This window comes from Felis catus, chromosome E1, assembly GCF_018350175.1.
Source record: "Felis catus isolate Fca126 chromosome E1, F.catus_Fca126_mat1.0, whole genome shotgun sequence".
NCBI lineage: Eukaryota > Metazoa > Chordata > Mammalia > Carnivora > Felidae > Felis > Felis catus.
The window spans coordinates 9,730,238-9,751,753 of record NC_058381.1 but is presented as its reverse complement, the minus strand read 5'-3'; the positions used below and the strand labels follow the sequence as shown (position 1 = coordinate 9,751,753).

General features: G+C 39.6%; 1 protein-coding gene across 13 annotated transcripts in view; it reads right to left on the bottom strand.

The window, feature by feature from the left end:
- NCOR1 (nuclear receptor corepressor 1) overlaps positions 1 to 21,516 on the bottom strand; it is a 159,778-nt gene that overhangs the window by 39,028 nt on the left and 99,234 nt on the right. For 11 of the 13 annotated variants that reach the window (XM_023244071.2, XM_023244079.2, XM_023244076.2 and 8 more), the window contains 4 exons: positions 19,551 to 19,677; positions 11,506 to 12,058; positions 9,221 to 9,350; positions 5,961 to 6,156 (listed from right to left, as the gene is read on the bottom strand). In XM_023244071.2, coding sequence (XP_023099839.1) covers positions 5,961 to 6,156; positions 9,221 to 9,350; positions 11,506 to 12,058; positions 19,551 to 19,677 — 1,006 coding nt within the window. The remainder of the gene's footprint in view (positions 1 to 5,960; positions 6,157 to 9,220; positions 9,351 to 11,505; positions 12,059 to 19,550; positions 19,678 to 21,516) is intronic. The other 2 variants (XM_023244077.2, XM_023244081.2) reach the window with 1 other exon arrangement.

Sequence of the window (21,516 nt, the reverse complement as noted above, 5' to 3'; positions counted from 1 at the left end):
CACTAGGACCCTAAGAAAATCCTCAAAAATTCAGTTATGATTTTTCCCTTTAAAAGACCGAGCACTTCCTTTTCTCCTCAATAGGAAAACGAGCGTTTCCACATGCAATAAGGATCACAACAGGCAAACCTCAGATCATCCGGCCATTCTGTGAATTCGAGTCTTGCTTGACTTAGATCTCTGAGAATCTCAACCCTTTTATTTGGCCTGTCGGAACCCACCACTTAACAGTCAGAAAAATAAACATGATTCAGAAATGGAAGAAGCCTTTCAAAGGACACAGACCAAACTAATCCAAAAAACCTACACCAGTTTATAAAACCATGAATTGTACTATAATAATGCTAACAAAAATCGTATGATTTACCTCTACATTAAGCATTACAAAAAACTTTAAGCATTTAAGTGGGTACATCAGATATGCAGTCACATTAATATTTAAAAATACACAGAATAATACATAACTTTTTTCTTTTTTAAAATGACACGGACATTGTAATTCTGGAAAATCAGAAAAGCACAAGGAAGAAAGTACAAATCATCTGTAACCCAAACCATTTAGATTTGGGGTATTTTAATGTCTGCCAGAACAAATTCCTGTTACTCTTTTGCTTACCTAGTCTTACCCATTTAGTCTTGCAGGTAAACCTAAATTTAAAATCATTCTAAGTAGTTCCTCTCCAAACAAAACGTCACTGGAATTTTCATTAGACCGGCATTAAATTTATGAATACAGGAGACCGGACATTCCATAAAAACGTTTCCTAAATGAGGAATCTAGACTTTCTCGTATGTCTTTTCTATACCTTCCTTGTTAAAAAATATTTTTAAGGTATTTTACATTTTGTTGCTAGGAAAACCATCTTTTTCATCTTTTACATATATGACTTTTTATTGCAGATACAAAGGAAAGAAAGATGTGGGTTCCTGCATATCATTTTTTTTTTCCTCAAAAACTTAATGAACTTTCCTTTTAGCTCTAATAACTTTCCAGTTGATTCTTTTAGGCTTTCTAGGTAGATAATCTTATCCTGTGAATAATAATTTGTCTTCTCCCTTCAAACGGCTACGCTTATTTTTTATTCTTTTTTTCTTTACTAAACTACAGTAAGCAGTGAAAGTTCCTGTCTAAAGAGAAGGTCTCTAGCATTTCACTATTAAAAGGAAGGTTTATAATTGGTTTCAAATAAAGACTCATTAGCACAAGGCATAAAGAGTTCTCTGGCTTACTAAGATTTGTGTAAAAACTAGAAACAATTATAGTCATCAGCTAATATTAAGCATGTCCTTCAATGGGGAGCCTGGGTGACTCAGTGAGTTAAGTGTCTGACTCTTGATTTCAGCTCAGGTCCTGATCTCGCAGTTCAATCAGTTCGGGCCCCACGTTGAGCTCTGCACTGACAGTGCGGAGCCTGCTTGGGATTCTCTCTCTCCCTCTCTCCACCCCTCCCTTGCTCTCTCTCTCTCTCAAAACAAATAAACTTTTAAGAACAGTATGTACTTCAGAGAAAGACAAATGTCATATGATTTCACTCATATGTGGAATTTAAGAAACAAAACAGATGAACATATGGCAAGGTGGGGGCAGGGGCGAGAAGAAATGGAAACAAACCACAAGAGACTCTTAATGACAGAGAACAAAACCAAGGGTTGATGGAGGGAGATGGGTGGAAGATGGGCTAGATGAGTGACAGGTACTAAGGAGGGCACTTGTGATGAGCACTGGGTGTTGTATGTAAGTGATGAATCACTGATTTCTACTCCTGAACCCAATACTGCACTGTGTGTTAATACTTAATTTTTTTTTTAAGTATGTACTGTTTACATACTTTTTATATACTATTTATAGACATACAGTGCAGAGCACCGTGATTACATGAATTATCTCACTTAGCCCTCATGACCAATGAGATTATTAACACCAGTTCACAGATGAGGAAACTGAAGCTCAAAAGAATCACACCATGTTGCCCAACCAAGGTCACCCCACCAGGGATCTTTCAAAAGCCTGACTCTGAGCTCTAAACCACATGGCAAAAATGCCTCCCTGAATCACTGGGTGTTGAATTTCAGATGCCTCTGGGGTACCCATTAAGATGATGGTACTCTTCCCTTCTTAGCCATATTAATGTAACGAATTAGATCAAGTGCTCTAATGCTGTGCAGATTTATAAAACAGACCCACTTCAAAAGAAAATCATGTCTTCCTTTCCAGAGAATTTAACAGCATGGTGTATTATAAATTCCGTGTGATTGTTTTGTCACTTCCAATAAGTTGACAACTATGTGGAAACTATTTTGTCATGTACTGTTAAAGGAAAACTGGAAATTTAGATGGTTCTAAATACAGCTTTTAAATCATCATGTACTCAGGGCTGAAAAGATAAAGAAACCAACAACAAAAGAAACAGACTAGATTCGGTTGCACAGATGCATCAACTCTTAATTGGACTGAACTGATCCCATTAAACCTGCACTGCAAGTTTAATTTTTAACTCTCTCGACGTGTGTGTCTGAGCTCCTTCACTACAGGGAAAAGGCTTCAAACTAAAGCAGGGGTCAGCTTGTGTAAATGTTCCTGGAAAGTAAAACAATTGCCTCTAAGGTTTTCCCCAAGCTTTCCTACAGGTGAAAAGGCTTACACCACCTACAATAATTTTTTGTGCCACTGACATTAAGGTGAATACAATCAAACAGTTGGACAACCGGTGCTGCCTGTCACTTTCTAAGTGAGACTGTGAAAAGTCAAAACCATGGTCCTAATTCAAGTGGACTGTACCAGTCTGGTGATTGTTTATATGTTAAATCCACATTCTTGCTGTGTTTACCATTCTATAAACTATTCTATGATGTTGCATTGAAAACATTTATATCAAACATGCTGCATATAAGCAATTTAACGGCAAGTATACAATTACATAAGGGGGATGTATAAATGTAAGGGAAATTATCCTTTACACTGAACTATGTATGGATACCTATCAACTTAGGAGAGTCTTCAGGCACTTGGTTAACAAATCACTGGACAAACATACTAGGTAGATGAGCTAAAACAAAACTTAACCTTGGGACAAAATGTAATCAACCGCCCCAGTTTCTACGGTCACCTTGAACCAAACTGATGTCATATTAATAAACACCTTGGTATCATATTAATCAAAAATATAATTACCATGTGGTTCTAAGACCACTGAACTATATATAGGGGCGCCTGGGTGGCTCAGTCGGTTAAGTGTCCTACTTCGGCTCAGGTCATGATCTCACGGTTCATGGGTTCAAGCCCCACATCGGGCTCTGTGGTGATAGCTCAGAGCCTGGAGCCCATTTCAGATTCTGTGTCTCCCTCTCTCTCTGCCCCTCCCCCACTCATGCTCTCATGCTCTCTCTTTCCTTCAAAAATAAATAAATTTGGGGGAAAAAAAAGGACCACTGCATTACAATTAAAAATTAGGATACCCCTCTTATCTAAACCACATGGATTAATGTGACTGACCAGAGAGAAATGCACTGTTTAGAGTCTTAGAAGTTGGGCTCTAGCCTGATTCAGTCTCTCCAGCTTCCAAATACAGCCCAATTTATAAAGTAGAACAAGACAAGATATTGAGGTCCTAAAGTAACTGTATGATATACATATTAGAATGATCCAGATATTACTAACTAACAATACTCAGCTTTAGTACGAATTTGGCAAATATCATTTGAATGTCATTTTTTCTAGGTTCTTTTAATTCTTCCTCCCAACATTTATTCTAAATCATTTATGTAAGGAATACATTGACAGACTTTTAAATTACTCTATAATTTTTATCATTCTCATCATGACAGATTTTCTCGTAATTGGGCTGCTCAAAAGATAAGCACTTCTGCTAAGTCCATTTATACTCTAGTTCATTTAACTCATTCCTTCAACATGTAATTACTGAGTTAGCAACTGAGGATTCTCTACACCCAATATACTAAAAGCCCCCAAATCATTAACGTTTTTACCTTCATTCAAGAAATATTCATTTAGCACCTATTATACACCCAGCCTTGCTAGGTGTTATTTTTACTAGCATAAGATTTATACTTAAAACATTAATAATCTTATATTTAGAACTCTAACATTAGAGGCTCAGTGTACCAAATAACTAATAACTTATCATTGGTGTGACTGGGGGAGGGGGTCAAGATCATTTAAGTACCACAGTTCCCATTTTATATTAAATAGCCCTTGAAATCCAGGGCATTCTACAGCTAATTGCTCTTACTTATCTAAAAAAGGTACTACAAAGAGTCTTTTGAATCATTACGGAAAAATCTAAACCATAGTAATGAAGACCTTAATAGACTTATATCCTAAGCATATTATAGCATGTAGTTGGTAAGTTAACTATCAACCAGAACACATGTGCCATTTCCTAACCATGCCAGAATTTATTACAACTTAGAAATCACTCCCCTCTCCCCTTTTTAGAGAAAGTAAGTGTATCTATCATGCACAACTAAAAAGAGCATGCCAGGGGCATCTAGCTAGCTCAGTCGGTGAGGTGTGCAACTCTTGATCTTGGGGTTGTGAGTTCGAGCCCTATGTTGGGTGCAGAGAGTATTTAAAATTAAAACAATATTAAAAAAAAAAAAAAAAAAAAAGAGAGGGAAGCCTGAGTGGCTCAGTCAGTTAAGTGTCTGACTCCAGCTCAGGTCATGATCTCGCGGTTCATGAGGTCAAGCCCTCCATCAGGCTCTGTGCTGACAGCTCGAAGCCTGGAGCCTGCTTCGGATACTGTGTCTCCCTCTCTCTCTGTCCCTCCCCCACTCACGCTCTGTGTCTGTCTCTCTCTCTCTCAAAAATAAACATAAAAATGAGGGTTGATGGGGGGTGGGAGGGAGGGGAGGGTGGGTAATGGGTATTGAAGAGGGCATCTTTTGGGATGAGCACTGGGTGTTGTATGGAAACCAATTTGACAATAAATTTCATATATTAAAAAAAATAAAAAACAAAAAATAAATAAACATAAAAAAATTTAAAAAAGAAAAAGCATGCACAACTCAAACCTGTCACTTGAAATAACAACAGTGACAACAATGATAACAACACCTTCTATTATCATTTATAGAAGGTACCTACACTTGATCTTAGCCAAAAGGCCAAGAAGCGATTTATAGAAGGTACCTATATCCCATGGTATCTATTATACCATGTGTATACTACTGCACTGATTATTATTATAAATTGTATATTATTACATACAATATTATATAAAGAATAATGCTGAGCCACATGTTACAAAATAATACTGACTGTTGATTCTTTTTTATGGGTTGTAATCACAGCAAGGGAGAAGGAAGGAAGGAAGGAAGGAAGGAAGGAAGGAAGGAAGGAAGGAAGAAAAAACAGATTAGATTAGATAGATAGATAAGTGGGTAGGTAGGTAGGTATAATAGACAGATAGATAGACTGACAGATGGATCCATAACTTGCTCTTTACAAATGAGATAACTAAAAGAAGAGTTAAGGGACTTGTCCCTGGCCAAACAACTGGTAAATGCTGGGGTGAGAGACGAGTCAGGGTCTGACTGGCACTATACATTTCACAAAGTTGTCATCAGAGAATTAGAGCATTATCCTGCTGTTACATGTGACTTGCTTGGAGGACTCGATAACAATTCCCACTTACTCTGGAAAGTCAGATAAGTAGGCAGAAAGAATGGTTTTTATAGTCTTCCAGCATAGAGATAAATATCAGAAAATTCATACTAACGAAAACCACCAAAAATGTTACTGCCATCCTTTAGAGTAGTCAATAATACAAACATTCCTCAACTGTCTAACTGAGGTCAATTTGAAGGGATTCTACGTGTTGGGGCAAGAGAAATAAATCAATCGGCATGCTGATAAACTACAAAACACAAAGGACCCACTTTGGAGTATAGTTTTGTTTCCCTTCAGGAAAGTTCTTTGTGATGACAGCACTGCCTACCTTCCCACTCTCTGTTTGGACTCTTGGAGGTGCCACACGGACTCGTGGAACTTCTACATTCCAAATCTATCTGTTCTTGCCTCTGTCGCTGTTCTTCCAGGAGCGCAGACTCATGCATGGCTTTAATGTGACGCTGGTACAGGGCATAGCCGCTCACTGGGGTTCCAATTGGTATATTACATGGGGTACAGGAAACCTACAGGAAGAAAAAAAAAATCTAAATATGCCAATGACCAACATAACAACAACCCTCTGCTGCAAATAATGCTTATTTCTGTAACATACCAGTTGATAGGATTTTGCCTTTTTTTTTTTTTTTTAATGTTTACTTATATTTGAGAGGGAGAGAGACTGAGTGCAGGTGGTGGAGGAACAGAGAGACAGGGAGACACAGAATGTGAAGCAGGCTCCAGGCTCCGAGCTGTCAGTACAGAGCCTGACATGGGGCTTGAACCCACAAACTCTGAGATCATGACCTGAGCCAAAGTCAGGCGTTTGACTGAGCCACCTAGGCGCCCCGGATTTTGCCATTTTTTAATCAAAATAATCTTCAAATGTAATGCTTAAAATGCTGAACATTTCACTTTCAGAACTGAACATAATATAAAATCACTAAAGGGGACGCCTGGGTGGCTCAGTTGGTTAAGTGTCCGCCTTTGGCTCAGGTAATGATCTTATGGTTTGTGGGTTCCAGCCTGCGTTGGGCTCCTGGCTGACAGCTCGGATCCTACGTCTCCCTCTCTCTCTCTATCCCTTCCCCCTTGCACTCTGTCTCTCTCTCGCTCTCGAAAACAAGCATTTGGAAAAAAAAAAATCACAAAACTTATGATAAGAGAAATCAAAATATTTCTGTCTGCCTTTCACTTATGATGGCCAAATCCCTGATGGCTCAACGCCCCTCCTCTCTAGGCTCCCGCAGCAGGTAATCACACCCACTTCTGTGGGTTTAAACGTCATCTATATGTTAACAACTCATCAATTTCTATTTCTAAGATGTCTGCTCCAAGTCCCATACAGAATGGCTGCATAATAACTCCCCCTGGATATCTCAAAGCACCTCAAAACCTGCATTCAAATAGAAATATCTCATTTCCTAAATTCAATGCTTCCCCTTCAGTGACCTCCGTCTTAGAAAATGGAACCTTAGCGGCTTAAGCCAGGTTCCTGGCGGACATCCTTGACTAATCAACCTCACTCACCTCCCACACCCAATTCATTGACCTATCAGGGCGGCCGTTAAATGTTACTTCTTCACACAGGCCATCCCTTACCATCCAATACACTTCAGTAACTTCCTCCCCATATTCCTTCTTACTGCGGCCCCGTTTCTTTCTTTCAGAGTACGTTGACAGGACTTATAATAGCACAATCTGCAATAATGCATGTTTTCCTTGTTTATTTTCTGTCTCTCTCACTTCATGAAGGAAAGAACCCAACCTGTTCAGTTCGATACTAAATAAACAGCCCCTAACACAGTCCATTACCCCATAACACAAAAACTTCCGGGGGAAAACAGAGAGCTTTTTTTAGAAATTATTACCTAAATAAAGACTTCCATAGTTTTTTCTGCTATTATAAATAGAATTCTTCACTGACCCCAAAACACGCACAAAATTTACTTGCCTTTGTGCTTTGGTTTATATGTAAACATGGCTCTTCCTCCTTTTGCTATAAAGCCTAATGAATCGTTTTGGTCCAACCACAATGTTATTTCCTTTTTTTTTTTTTTTTTTTTTTAATGTTTATTCTTCAAGTACATTAATGGTTCCACAAATGCCCTGGTTAGTGAAGCTGGCTATTTGGCAAGATGTATTCTAATTTTTTTTTTTTTTTTTTTTTTTTTTTTCTTGAGAGAGAGAGAAAGAGCGTGTAAGCAGGAGAGAGGAGCAGAGGGGGAGAGAGAATCCCAAGTAGGGTCCGTGCATAGCGTGGAGCCTGATGCAGGGCTAGATCCTACGACCCTGGGATCATGACTTGAGCCAAAAAAAAAAAGAGGCAGGCGCTCAACCCACTGGGCCACCAAGTGCCCCCCAAAGTATTATTTCCTATGTGGAGTCTTCTTTAAGAGTCTCATTAAGAAGGAAGCTCTCCTTCTGAAATATCCATACTGTATTTTCTAACTTAATAGAGCATCACATTGTTATAATTCATCTTAATTTTTATTGTAATATTTTCCTATGTCTTATTATCAAGACCAATCTCTAAATTTTTTGAAGTCAGAGATTATGATATATAAATATTCCATACAGCATTAACAATGTTGTCTTGAACTGGACACTCAATAAATGTCCATTTGAGTAAATCAATGAATGAGTAAATGTTTAACAATTTGTGTGTGAGTCATAAGCACACACTTAACTTTTTTTAACTATCATATGAGACAGGAAACAAATTTACATCCCCTGAAATAAAGCAAGAGCGAAAACATTACTAGGTAAAAGAGTAATACCCAAGTTCGGAATTCAGTGTCAAAATGGAGTTAAGCTTGTAGAGATTATTCGAGTAAAGTAAATAAAACTAGATTTGGAATTGTATACTGCAGTTAGCCATAATCTTTATAATTCATTCTTAATATTCACAACCTAATTATATATTTATTCTACCACTGTTTTATAGCAAAACAAATGAAACAAAGCAAAGCTTGCTAACATTTATGGCTAGAGGATTATATTTCTTTGGTGTTTTGTTTTTTTCTTCCTGAAATAGAAATGACCATTTCAATCAACTATCACAATGAATCCATTTGAAAAAGGAACAGAGCGACAGATGACTGGATAAACAAAATGTGATATATACATACAAAGGGAGATTATCAGTCTTAAAAAGGAAAGAGATTATGACATGCTATAACCTGGATTAACCTTAAGGACTTTATGCTGAGTGAAATAAGCCAGTCATAAAAAGACAAACACTGTATGATTCCACTTATATGAAGTATCTAAGCAGCCAAATTCAGAGACAGAAAAGTAGAATGGTGGCAGTCAGGTGCTGGCGGGGAGGGGCAAAAGAGAGTGACCACTTAATAAGACGAGAGTCTCACTTCTGCAAGATGAAAAGTTCTGGAGATCTATTTCACAACAACAAATATATTTAACACTACTGAACTGTACGCTTAAAAACAGTTAAGATGGTAAATTTTATGTTGTGTGCTTTTTACCACAATTTTTTAAAAGGTCAAGTACTGATTAAGAAAGAGAAGAAGGGTCTCTAAAGGTCTTTATTTCTCAACTTTACTTCTCTTCCTCACTTAGAAAACTTACCATCGGTGGGATAACAGCAGCTCTATGTTGAAGCTGTGGCAGGTCCAGTGGATTTGGTTTTATCGGGGATGAGACCAGTATAGATCCAGGAGGGTTTAACAATGAAGGCTTTGAGTCCATGGGGAACATTCTACAATTGGCAATAAAAAAAGATAAATTAACATATTCTTCTTTAAGACTTAAAAAAAAACATGTTTTTAATCTTACTTTTGAGAGAGAGAGAGAGAGAGAGAGAGAGAGAGAGCGAGGGAGGGGAACAGAGAGAGGGAGACACAGAATCCAAAGCAGGCTCCAGGCTCTGAGCGGTCATCTCTGAGCTGTCAGCACAGAGCCCGACACGGGGCTCGAACTCACGGACCGTGAGATCATGACCTGTGCTGAAGTTGGATGCCCAACCGAGCCACCCAGGTGCCCCTATTCTTGTTTAAGACTTTAAATGTACAATCCTAATTCCTTCTAAGTAGTTAATGTGTAGGTGGGCACACATACACAACGCATTGACCTTAGAAGAGATTTGAAGAGTAAGGAAAAAAGGGACTCTGTAATGCTAATTGTCCAAGAATCCTAATATTGATTTATAGGTTGAAAATAATCTGAATTTAATCACCTGCATCTAACCACGCAGTCTGAACAAATTCCATTATGAAATGGAATTTTGTACGTCCTAATCTACCACTAACAGAGATTACAAACTAGTCATCTGTATCTTGCCAGGATCAAAGGGCATTCTTTTTTAGAACAACTGCCCATGAACAATTTTAAAAACCAAGAGTTCCACCCAAGATTCCAGACGCCTGGGTTCTCGTGAGAAATGGAAAAGAAACGGCAGCACAGAAGCGGCGCTCCTGCACGGCAACAACATGCAGCTCCTTTTCCAAACAGCCAGCGCGTCTCTGCTCCCCACAGTCCCTTTCTCCCCACATTCCACCCGCTTCACTCGGGTTCGTCACCTACACTGGAGTTCAGGACACCCAATACATGTACGGGGAAAATCATACACCAGGGCCATACCCCCCACCTTGCAGGCTTGATCACGCTTCCCAGTATTATTGGGGAAAGATGAACATTTTAAAAAGTACAAGTTGATAAGAAAATCAGAATGTATAAAAGAAAACAATTAACATCATACATAAAGAATAAAGATGGTGATACAATGTAGAAAACGTAGGATGTGTCATTTGACAGTTGGGAAGTGATGCAGACTTTGGAGTGTTACTCAAAGACCACCACCATATATTTACGAGGAAATTTCTGAATTTCAAGACTACTATCATGTTCATCTCGTCGGGTGTTCCTCCAAGGTTACTACCTTCCTGTAGTTTCTAAAACCAACAGTGAAAAACACAGAGAATCCTCATCTTAGATGAACAGAATTTGGCACTTAGGTGAGTGGCTTATTTGCCTTCCTTTTTAAAAAACAGGAGGGGAGAAAAAGAAAAAACGTGTTGAACTGGGTTTCTGATTAAATGATGTTTTTAGTCGAATTCAGTTCTAGAATCTGCACCAATGAAACATTCTACTGTGATTCTAGGGGATTCTATTGCTTTCAAGGAAAAGGAAATCCCAAGGAATGTACACATATTAAATAAAGCAATATCTATTCCTGTAAAAATTTATCTTTTTACTGTAACTTATAAAAACCATAAAATAGTTTTGTATTATTAACTTAGTGAATAAAAACAGTCCTATATTCATGTATGTTATACATATTTTCAATTACAAATATGAATAATCCAGAATTTTAACTGATATAAACAGTGACTGTGATAATTACCTAGAGCTTATGTTTAAATCATGCCTTCTAAAATGTTTTCAGAACACTTAACATGTTTCTCCTCCCAACATATTCTACCCTCTACTGCACAGGGACAGCAGGCCTTGTCTTGAGGCTGTGCGGTCTTAGAGCAAACAAGCCAATGCCTCTCGCCTTCACCACCACATCCTTCGCCACCTCGTCCTACTGCTTCCAACACCAGGAACGGCAGTCTCATCTGTGGTTTCGTTCACAAGTTTTGTTAGATGAGATCCCCTCCTCTGCTACATATGGGATGCATGTAACCAATGCAGGAAAAAAATATTATCTTTTTCATTTGAAAATTATGAGCACCTAATTGTTCTTGGTTATTTAAGCAGATGAGGAGCATCAAAACCCAGTAATAATGGCACAGAGACCACCTTTAACTTGCCGAGGTTCACGCAGGAGTAATCTCCGCGGCCGGCACCGTTCTGTGACTCAGCATCCGACAGAGCAAAGAATGCAACAGTATTAGAGGAACGAGTCTCACCTCTGCCTCTCGGGCTCTCCATCTACATCTTCATCAGCACTGCAGGTAGCACTGGAATCATTGTCCGACTGGGGCTCGGGCCTCTGGGCCCCTATTTGCTGGGCCCCCACCAAGTCTTCATCGCCAGGCTCTGTCTTCTCGCCGGCTCTCTCCAGGTCTCTCTCTTTGGTATCACCTTCGACTTTAGACGGATTGTTCTCGGGCACCCTCATGTCAACATCTACAGAGTCTGTTCTGGTAGTCGCGGGGAGGTCAAGAACAGAAGTCACTTCAGCACTGGGCTCCTGCCGGTCAACGTCCATCGGCTCTGCTGCCTCTACGGTGATGCTGTCATTCGCCTGGGTCTCCGCGCTTTCATTTTCGACGGGTTTCGTACTTGGCACTGCCGAGGAGGGAGACGCACCGGGCGCAGGTTCGGAGGTGGACCCGAGCTCGGCCACAGGTTCCGTGTTCCCTCGAGAAGACGCATTTTCAGTGCTATCTTCGCCGGGCTTGACAGCTTCAACTGGTGAAGGAGAAGGAGCACTTTCTGTATCAGAACTATTTTCAGCACCTTAAAGATAATGATACAGCATAAAAATCTGATAATGGACATGTTTCAGGGGTGGCAGAAGCCATGCTTCAAAGTAGGTTTAGAAGGAATGACACTCGTCGCATGACCTCACCGAAGTACGCCAGCCACTGGGAAGCTAAAGTGTCTACAGAGCATGAAAGGGAGAGATCAAACTGTTTTCACCTTCTGAAACTGAAAGCGTAAAAGCCTTTAGTATCGAAAAATCATTTACATGAAATTGAAAAATGAAGAAAGATGGAAAAACAAAACTAAACAAAAAAACCCGTACGCAGAAATGGTACATTTCAGTTTATTTCTACCAGCCCATTTCTGTGCTTTTCTTTATACCCAGGAGGGCTGACAGTCCGTTCTAGAACAGCGCCATCCAACAGGAACATCATGTGAGTTACACCTCCCATTTTATTTTTTTAAAATTTTTTTGTCAACGTTTTTTTATTTATTTTTGGGACAGAGAGAGACAGAGCATGAACGGGGGAGGGGCAGAGAGAGAGGGAGACACAGAATCGGAAACAGGCTCCAGGCTCCGAGCCATCAGCCCAGAGCCCGACGCAGGGCTCAACCCACGGACCGTGAGATCGTAACCTGGCTGAAGTCGGACGCTTAATCGACTGCGCCACCCAGGCGCCCCAACACCTGCCATTTTAATTTTTCCGGTTGTCATGTTAAAAAAGTAAAGAAATAAATTAACTTTAAATCATGTATTTTATTTAACCCAATATGCCTAAAATATTATCTTTTTAACATGTAATCAACAAAGAAAACTAGCAATAAGATTTTTACCTTTCTTGGTACTAAGTCTTCAAAATCTGATTATATTTTTCATTTTTAGCATATCTCAATTTGGACTAGCCACGTTTCAAGAGCTCAATAGCCACAGGTATTTAGTGGCTACCACACTGGACAACAAAGCTCTAGGGTAACATGACACAGACTTTTTAATTTAACGTTGTAACCCTGGTCTTTCCCAACATCATTTGTTTCTTTTTATAAATGCAGTTTTAATCTGTGACATCTTTGCCTAGATATTTCAAAGGAATCACAAATTCAGTATTTCCTGCACCAGACTTGGACTCAACACACCCAAATCCCGTTCTTTTCTACTGTTTACTATCGATTAAACCAGAAACCTACGAGCAATCTTTTAATCCTTCCTCTCTCTCATCGATCCCCATATTCTGTGTAGACAAGCATCACAGATTTTCTCTCTAAAAAGATCCCTTGTGGAGCGCCTGGGTGGCTCAGTCGGTTGAGCGTACGACTCTTGATTTCAGTTCAGGTTATGATCCCAGGGTCATGGGATCGAGTCCCATATCTGGTCCCACACTGAGCATAGAGCCTGCTTGGGATATATATATCCCTCCCCCCAAAAAATAAAAAAATTCAAAGATCCCTGGAATCCACCCACTTCTATTCAACCTCACAACTGCCGCTCCAGTCCAGAAACATCTCCTCCCATCTTCCACCTCAGACCATTCTCTACCACAACGCCAGAGTGAGCCGCTTAAAAACCGAACCTTACCAAAACTCACTCACGCACCTGCCTTTGCCATCGCCCTTCCCTCCGTGAGGGCAGGGACCCTCTATTTTGCTTATCGTTTAAGTCCTAGGACAAGCACTGTGCCGAGCACACGAGACTCAAATATCTGTTGAAGGATAAAGTGACTGAATGATTGTGAACATGTCTTAAATTTACTTCCCTTTTCCTCTATTACTGGACCCTCAGGCTACTTCCAATTTGCCACTATTATGAACAGCGTACAGACATGTTTACTACAGCATTCAGTGTCTGATTATTTTCTTGAAGTAGACAACATAAAAATTTAAATCTCCCCCCAAATTAATATATTTACCTCCAATGAGAACCCCAACGGTTGGTAAGGAAGATTTTTTTTTTAATTAAAAGAAGTTTTATTTTAATGTTTATTCATTTTTGAGAGACAGAGACAGAGCACAAGTGAGGGAAGGGCAGAGTGAGAAGGAGACACAGAATCTGAAGCAGGCTCCAGGCTCTGAGCTGTCAGCTCCAAAGCTTGACGCAGGGCTCGAACCCATGAACCATGAGATCATGACCTGAGCCCAAGTCAGACACTTAATCAACTGAGCCATCCAGGTACCCCAAGAAAGATTTCTTAAACTAGATAAACTAATTTAGAGTATATATGAAGAACAAGTCTCTGAGAAAATCTCAGAAAAGTATGAAAAACATTAGAGTGAGAGGCCTGCCTCTCCAGATAGTCAAACTTACCACAAAGCCAACGTATCACATGTTTGCAATTGCCAGAGTGATAGACAAAATAAATCAGCAATGCAGAAGGCAACGCCTAGGAATAGATCCTAAAGTAGATGGGAAATTAATATATACCAAAGGTGACATTTCAAATCACTGGGTAAAGGATGATTATTTAATAAACTAGCTCCCTCAGAACTGGCTCCTTGTCTGGAAGAAAAACATGGACCCTACCTTACTTACACTACACACAAAAATAATCCCAAAGGGAATAGAGTTTTCAAAATTCGAGAAGATAATGTAGAATAGGATATGTATAACCTCAGGAGGTACGTAGAAATGTCTGAAAGCAAAACAGGCAACTCTGAAGCTACAGATACATCATTCACACAGAAAACAATAAAGACTTAATTGACCATATGGGAAAAGATGCTTTCAAGGCATAACATAGTATTTTAAAACCCTACAAATTCATCCTCTCACTCATTCAATTAGGTACAAAACACCCAACGTGCAGGGTGCACTGGGGACAGAGAAGTGAAAAGACCAAACTGCACTCTAGAGGACCTGACAGTCGAGTGTCAAACGGACAACGAACAATTAAGTACATGATGCATCCGGAGGTCATAAGCACAGTGAGTAACAAAACTGGGGAACCAGTGAAGAAGAGGGTATTAAAGAGGTAAGGTGACATTTCAGCAGAGGCCTGAAGGAAATGGCAGAACGAACCAGGGACAGACATCTTGGGGAAACGGTAGAAGGATCAGCTTCATGCAAAACCCCCGAAGTGGGGGTTGCTTTGCTCAAACAGCAAAGAGAACAACGTGGTTAGAACAGAGTGAGCAATCACCTCACATCTGTCAGGATGGTTATGATCAGAAAGGCAAGAAATAACAAGTGGAGAAAGGGAGCCCTTGTACACTGGTGGTGGGAATGTAAATTAGGGCAGTGGCTATGACAAAGAGTATGGAGGTTCCTCAAAAAATTAAAAGTAGAACTACCATCTGACCCAGCAATTCCTCTTCTGGGAATTCATCTGAAAACAACAAAAAAAACACTAACTCGAAAAGATATGTGCACCCTCGCATTGATGGCAGCATTATTTACAAGAGCCTTACAAGAGCGAAGACACTGACACAACCTAAGTGTCCATCAATGGATGAATGGATAAAGAAAATGTGGGGTATAGATACAGATACAGACACAGACACATACACACAATAGAGTAATTCAGCCATTAAAAAGGGGGTGGGGGTGCGCCTGGGTGGCCCAGTCTGTTAAGCGTCCGACTTTGGCTCAGGTCATGATCACTGTTTGTGAGTTCAAACCCCGCGTCTGGCTCTGTGCTGACAGCTCAGAGCCCGGAGCCTGCTTCAGGTTCTGTGTCTCCCTCTCTCTCTGCTCCTCCCCCACACTCATTCTCTCTCTCTCTCTCTCTCTCTCTCTCTTTCAAAAATAAATAAATTAAAAAAAAAAAAAAAAAGGAATTCTTGCCATTTGCAACAGGGATGCCCCTGAGGGCATAATGCTAAGTGAGATAAGTCAGACAGAGGACAAATACTGAATAATTTCACTTGTAAGAAGAATCTTAAAAACAAACAAACAAACAAACAAAACCATGAACACACAGAACAATTTGTGGTTACCAGAGGCAGAAGAAGGTAGAAATGAGTGAAGGCAGCCAAAAGGTTCCAACTTTCAATTAGAAGATTAAGTAAGTCCTGGAAATGTAATGCACAGCATGGCGACTATAGCTAGTAATACTGTATCGTACACTTGAAAGTTGCTAAGAAAGTAGATCTTAAAAATTCTCATCACAAGAAAAAGATTGTAACTATGTGAGGCGATGGATGTTAACACGACTTATTTTGATCGTTTCTCAATCAATACAAATACTGAATGATTAGTTTGGACATCTGAAACTAGCATTATGGGTCAAAGATATCTCAATTAACAACAACAAAGAACATAGTGAGTAAGCAGAAAAGTGGTTTGCAAAAGGGTCGCAGAGGTGTACGGGCCAGTTGGCGCAGGGCCTCACAAGTCCCAGGCTTCTGAACGAAATGTGAAAGCATCACAGCATTTGGAACAGAGGCACAACACAGTCTGATTGACACTTTAGAAGGTTCACTCTGGTTGTGGTTGGTGTAAAGGCACAGAAACATAATGGGACAAAGAGCAGCAAGGGGACCAATCAGGGGGCTGCTGCAGTGAACACGGGCAGTGGCTCAGAACCAAAGTAGCAGCAATGAGGGTAGGGAGATGAGATGAGATTCTCACTAGTGCCTCTAAAGAAAAGCTGATAATATCCACTGATGGACCACATGTAGGGTAGAAGAGTGTCATTTGTTGGCCCAGGGAAAGACTGGAGGGAAAGGAGGCCTCCGGTGGTGGGGAATCGAAAGTTTGTTCTGGATGTTAAGCTGGCTCTTGGGCATCCAAATGGAAACGTTAAGTAGGCAGTCAGATGCATGAGCCTGGAGTTCGCATGGGAGCTCAAGTGACAGATATAAAAACAAAATCAAAACAAAACGTTACAGACAAAAGCTCAGGAGAGAACCTCCCACTTAGTAAGGTCTAAACATACGGCAGCAACCACTGTTAATGAAAGATGCTACCAAAATGTTGAAAGGCTAACAAAAAGCCTCACTTCATTTCATTCCCATTCAACAGAAAACCTCAAACCCGAGGGCAAGTTACCAAGTCATTTGTCTCCACAATATTAGAAGCCATGTTCATGACCATGCAGCAGACATCACCTGTCATAAGCACTTCTTCGATTACTTTCTTCCTCCAAGCCACAGAAGAGTAAAAAGGAGTGTTTCCAAGGCAAGATGCTTCACCAAGCACCAGCCAAATGAGTGTCTTTTTTATTTTCGCTTAAAGAATGACTTGGAACAAAAGAACACGAATAAATCCAAATTTTGGTCAAGTTTCCGTTATTTTTGCTCCAACTCCTCTGTCAGAGACGCACACAGTCGAATGAACAACCCATCTTGCTCTCTGCTCGCGCGCTGCCGACAATCTCCCACAGACACGAGCAGCGCCACGTGACAAACAGTGACAATAACCATGAGATCACAGGCCATGTAAACTGCATTGTACTGTCTTTTCCTCGACACCTTGAAATTCAGTCAACAGGAAATGGGGATCGCACAATTCTAGGGGCGAGTTCATTTCCTATTCGCGAGAAACTAGTCTAGGAGTCACAACATAACCCCCTGTATGGATGGGAATGTGTGCCCACCACCCCCCACACCTGATCAGACAGAAACATTATTTTTATGCCTAACCTTAACCTTATGCTTAACCTTAACCTTATGCTTAACCTTTTATGCTTAAACTTAACCTTAATTACTTTAATGACCTTATTTATAACCTTATTTCATAACCTTAATAACCTTATGTGACAATCTGAAAAAACCTTCACACCAAGACAAAGTAACAGGAAGAAAACAGAAGGAAACAAGTCACTTTTTGATGCTCAGCTTCTGAAAATCTGTTAGCCCCTGTACGGATAGGCTTCTGTGTTCTGAGATAAACATATTTATGATAATTAGGTTTGGGCTTTGTTATGGACTGGATTATGTCCCCCACAAACTTTATATGTTGAAGCCCTAACCCCCAAGGAAACTGTATTTGGAGACAGTGCTTTTAAGGAGACAATTAAGCTTAAATGAGGCCATGAGGGGGGGACCCGAATCCACTAGGACCAGTGGTGTCCTTACGAGAAGAGAGATACCAAGAGCACATGTGCACAACGGGAAGGTCATGTGAGGACAAAGCAAGAAGCCTTTCTTCTGCAAGCCAGGAAGACAGGTTCACTAGAAACCAATCCTGTTTGCATCCTGATCTTGGACTTCAACCTCCAGAACCGTGAAAAAATAAATTTCTGTTGTTTAAGCCACCCAGTCTGTGATAGTCTGTTATGACAGCCCAAGCGGGTTAATATAGGCTCCATGTACATTTATAACCCAGAGAATACTACCTACTAGCAACAAACCTATGAAAATGAACAACCTTGCATGATCTCATAAGAACCATAAGCACACCATCCTGACATTAATAGTCTACGCACCCTTCTGCCACCCCAGAGTGAGCCTGCCCCAGGATTCGCATTTTCCAGAAAACCTCACAGGAAAAAAGCTATTTATTGCTCAAAGCCCAAACACATTCAAAACAAAACCTCAGTTTAAAAGCCAACAACAGGGGCACCTGGATGGCTCAGTTAAGCATTCGACTCTTGATTTTGGCTCAGGTCATGATTTCACTGTTTGTGAGTTCGGGCTCTGTACTAACAATGCAGAGCTTGCTTGGGATTCTCTCTCCCTCCCAAAATAAATAAACTTAAAAATTTTTTTAAAAATAAAAGTCAGCAACTTGTAGAAAAAAGAATAAAACAAAATCTAGTATTTCTGAAACTCCTAGAAGGTATAGAACTTCCTAAGCTTAAAATATGAGCACCTACCAAGGAACATATATAAACAGCTCTGATTACATACAAAATTTAAACTCGTAATTTAACATGAAAACAAAAAGCAAATGAGATGGAAAAAATATTTGCATATACAAAACATGAACATATCTAAGATATCATTTTAGAGAGCTACTAAAATCACTGAAAAACCCCATGTCAGAAGCAGTCAATTCACAAAAGAAATCTATAGAAACTTTAATAGTAAGATGAATGGAAATAAATTTGGACTTTTTTCTTTAACTAGCAAAAACTAAGAAAACATTTACTTTTTCAGGAAGTGGTCATTAATTTTTTCAGATGACAAAAAAGATTTTTATTTCTTAAGTTTCTTGGGTTGACATTCTTTTCTACTGGGGCTTCTAGGGTCGTTAATTCTTCTTATACGAAAGCATAAACATGACATATGTAAGTAAGTCTTTGTAAAAATTGAAGTAAATCAAAGTCAGTGCAACAAAGAGGGAAATGTAATCGATGATACTAACTGGACAAATAAATATGACAACGACATAGGTGCACAGACATCTTTCTAGATAACGGACTGCCATTTTAAAGATCCTCTGATTGTGGTAACTGGGCCATCTCAGGTGCTACATAAATGTCTGTTGATGGAATAAATACATTGTGCTCAAGTTTAAGGTCTCTATGCCATGAAAACACTGATAATACTTTTTCCTTCATGAAGCAATTCTTAAATAGTCAAATGACTAAGCTAACAATTACAGATTTGGCTAGCAGAAGTCACAACTAAATTTAAGACTTTAAGATACCTTCACTGTCTTCTGGATTTTCTTCTTCATTAGAAGCTTCAATATCTTCATCCTCCTGGGCAGAAACAGTGGAAGCTACACTTTCACATTGAGACACATCTCGCTCTTCACGAGGCTTTCGTGAAGTCTAAGGAGTAAAAGAATATTAAATTAGGGGTGCCTAGGTGGCTCAGTTGGTTAAGCTTCCGACTCACGATTTCAGCTCAGGTCATGATTTCACGGTTCTTGGGATCGAGCCCCACATCGGGCTCTGCAGTGACAGCGCAGAGCCTGCTTGGGATTCTCTCTCTCTCTCTCTCTCTCTCTCTCTCTCTCTCTGCCCCTCCCCCACTCATGCTCTCTCTCGCTCTCTCAAAATAAACATAGAAAAAAGAATATTAATTTATGATTTAAATAACTAAAAGAAAAAAAATGAACCTTTTCACGTCTAAAATAACACAGAACACGGATACACACATACTAAACAAGAAGGTTGCATGTTTCACAACTGTTCTGGTTAATGTGCAGTTACCTCTAGGGAACCACTTCCTGGCCTTTTTGTGTAAATAGATTGCTTTCATCAAACTGATCAAAAGTTTGGACAATTTTTTGGACAATTTTTCAAACAACTCACCACCATACATGTACAAAGAGCCAAAAATGGCAAAACGCCTGCTATTCTCCCCCTCCAGATAATGTATTTTTCTAATACATACAATGTACACATTTATTTTCTAAGAAAAATAACACATTCATCGGAATGTTGAAGACCCAGAATTATGTTAAAGAAGACAATAATTGCTCATAATTCTACCAGCAATGGATTCTAAGTATGCTGATACATTTCCTTCCTGTCTTTTACACGTGCGTACATATGTATACATGGAAATAAAACCAGGATGACCCAATGTGATTATATATCTTGTTTAACCTACTATAATCATGAACTGCACGTACCTCTCTACATTATACATTCTTCAAAATTATTCTATTTGTTAGTGATTCCATAAAAACAATCTATACCAATAAATATTTAAAATTCTATTTTAAGATATTTAGGCAATTAAGTTTAAGTATTGTTAATAATGCTGTAATAACCTCCCTTCACTAACTTTAAGAATTCAGTGATCTCATAAGCAACATCTGATCACTGCTGTAGCCAATCAGCATTGGTGTTACTGAATTTCTTTTACTATTGATGAGGACAAATTTCCTTTTTTTAACAGGATTTTCCCTTCTGTAAATCAAGTGTTTATGTAACACTCTCATTTTTCTACTGGGGTCACAGATCTGTAAGAGTATAGGTGCACATACGTAGGTGTAAGACCTTAGCCATTTATTGTATTTATAATCTTACATTGCTGACTATGAAACTTAAGGTCTCCTGTCTTTGCAGACTGGAGGATCCCAGCCCTGGCACTTCTCTGCGCTGCACCTCTTCCAGGGCCTGTACTTCAGCAGACTTCAGCTACAGGCATCTCCCAGGGACATTCCTCATAGAGGAAAATAAGTTATTGCCACCCCAACTGTTAAAATTACCAATATTCTTATTCTGTTTATTTCTTCTCATTTTTGGTTTACATATGAATACACTAGTAGGATCCAACCTAAAGCATTAACTGAAGCAAGAGAAAAAAATCATTTCCCAATGTCAGAGTCATACAACTGGGTGAAAGTCTGAAGCTAAAAAAAATTCAACACTTTGGCGAGGATTCAGAGAAAGAGGAACACTTTTGCGCTGCTGGTAGAAATGCAAACTGGTGTAGCCACTCTGGAAAACAGTATGGAGGTTCCTCAAAAAGTTAAAAATAGAACTACCCTACAACCCAGCAAGTGCACTACTGGGTATTTATCCAAAGGACACAAAAATGCTGATTCGAAGGGGGACGTGCACCCCAGTGTTTATAGCAGCGCTATGCACAATAGCCAAAGTATGGCAAGAGCCCACCTGATGAATGGATCAAGAAGATGTGGTATATACACAAAA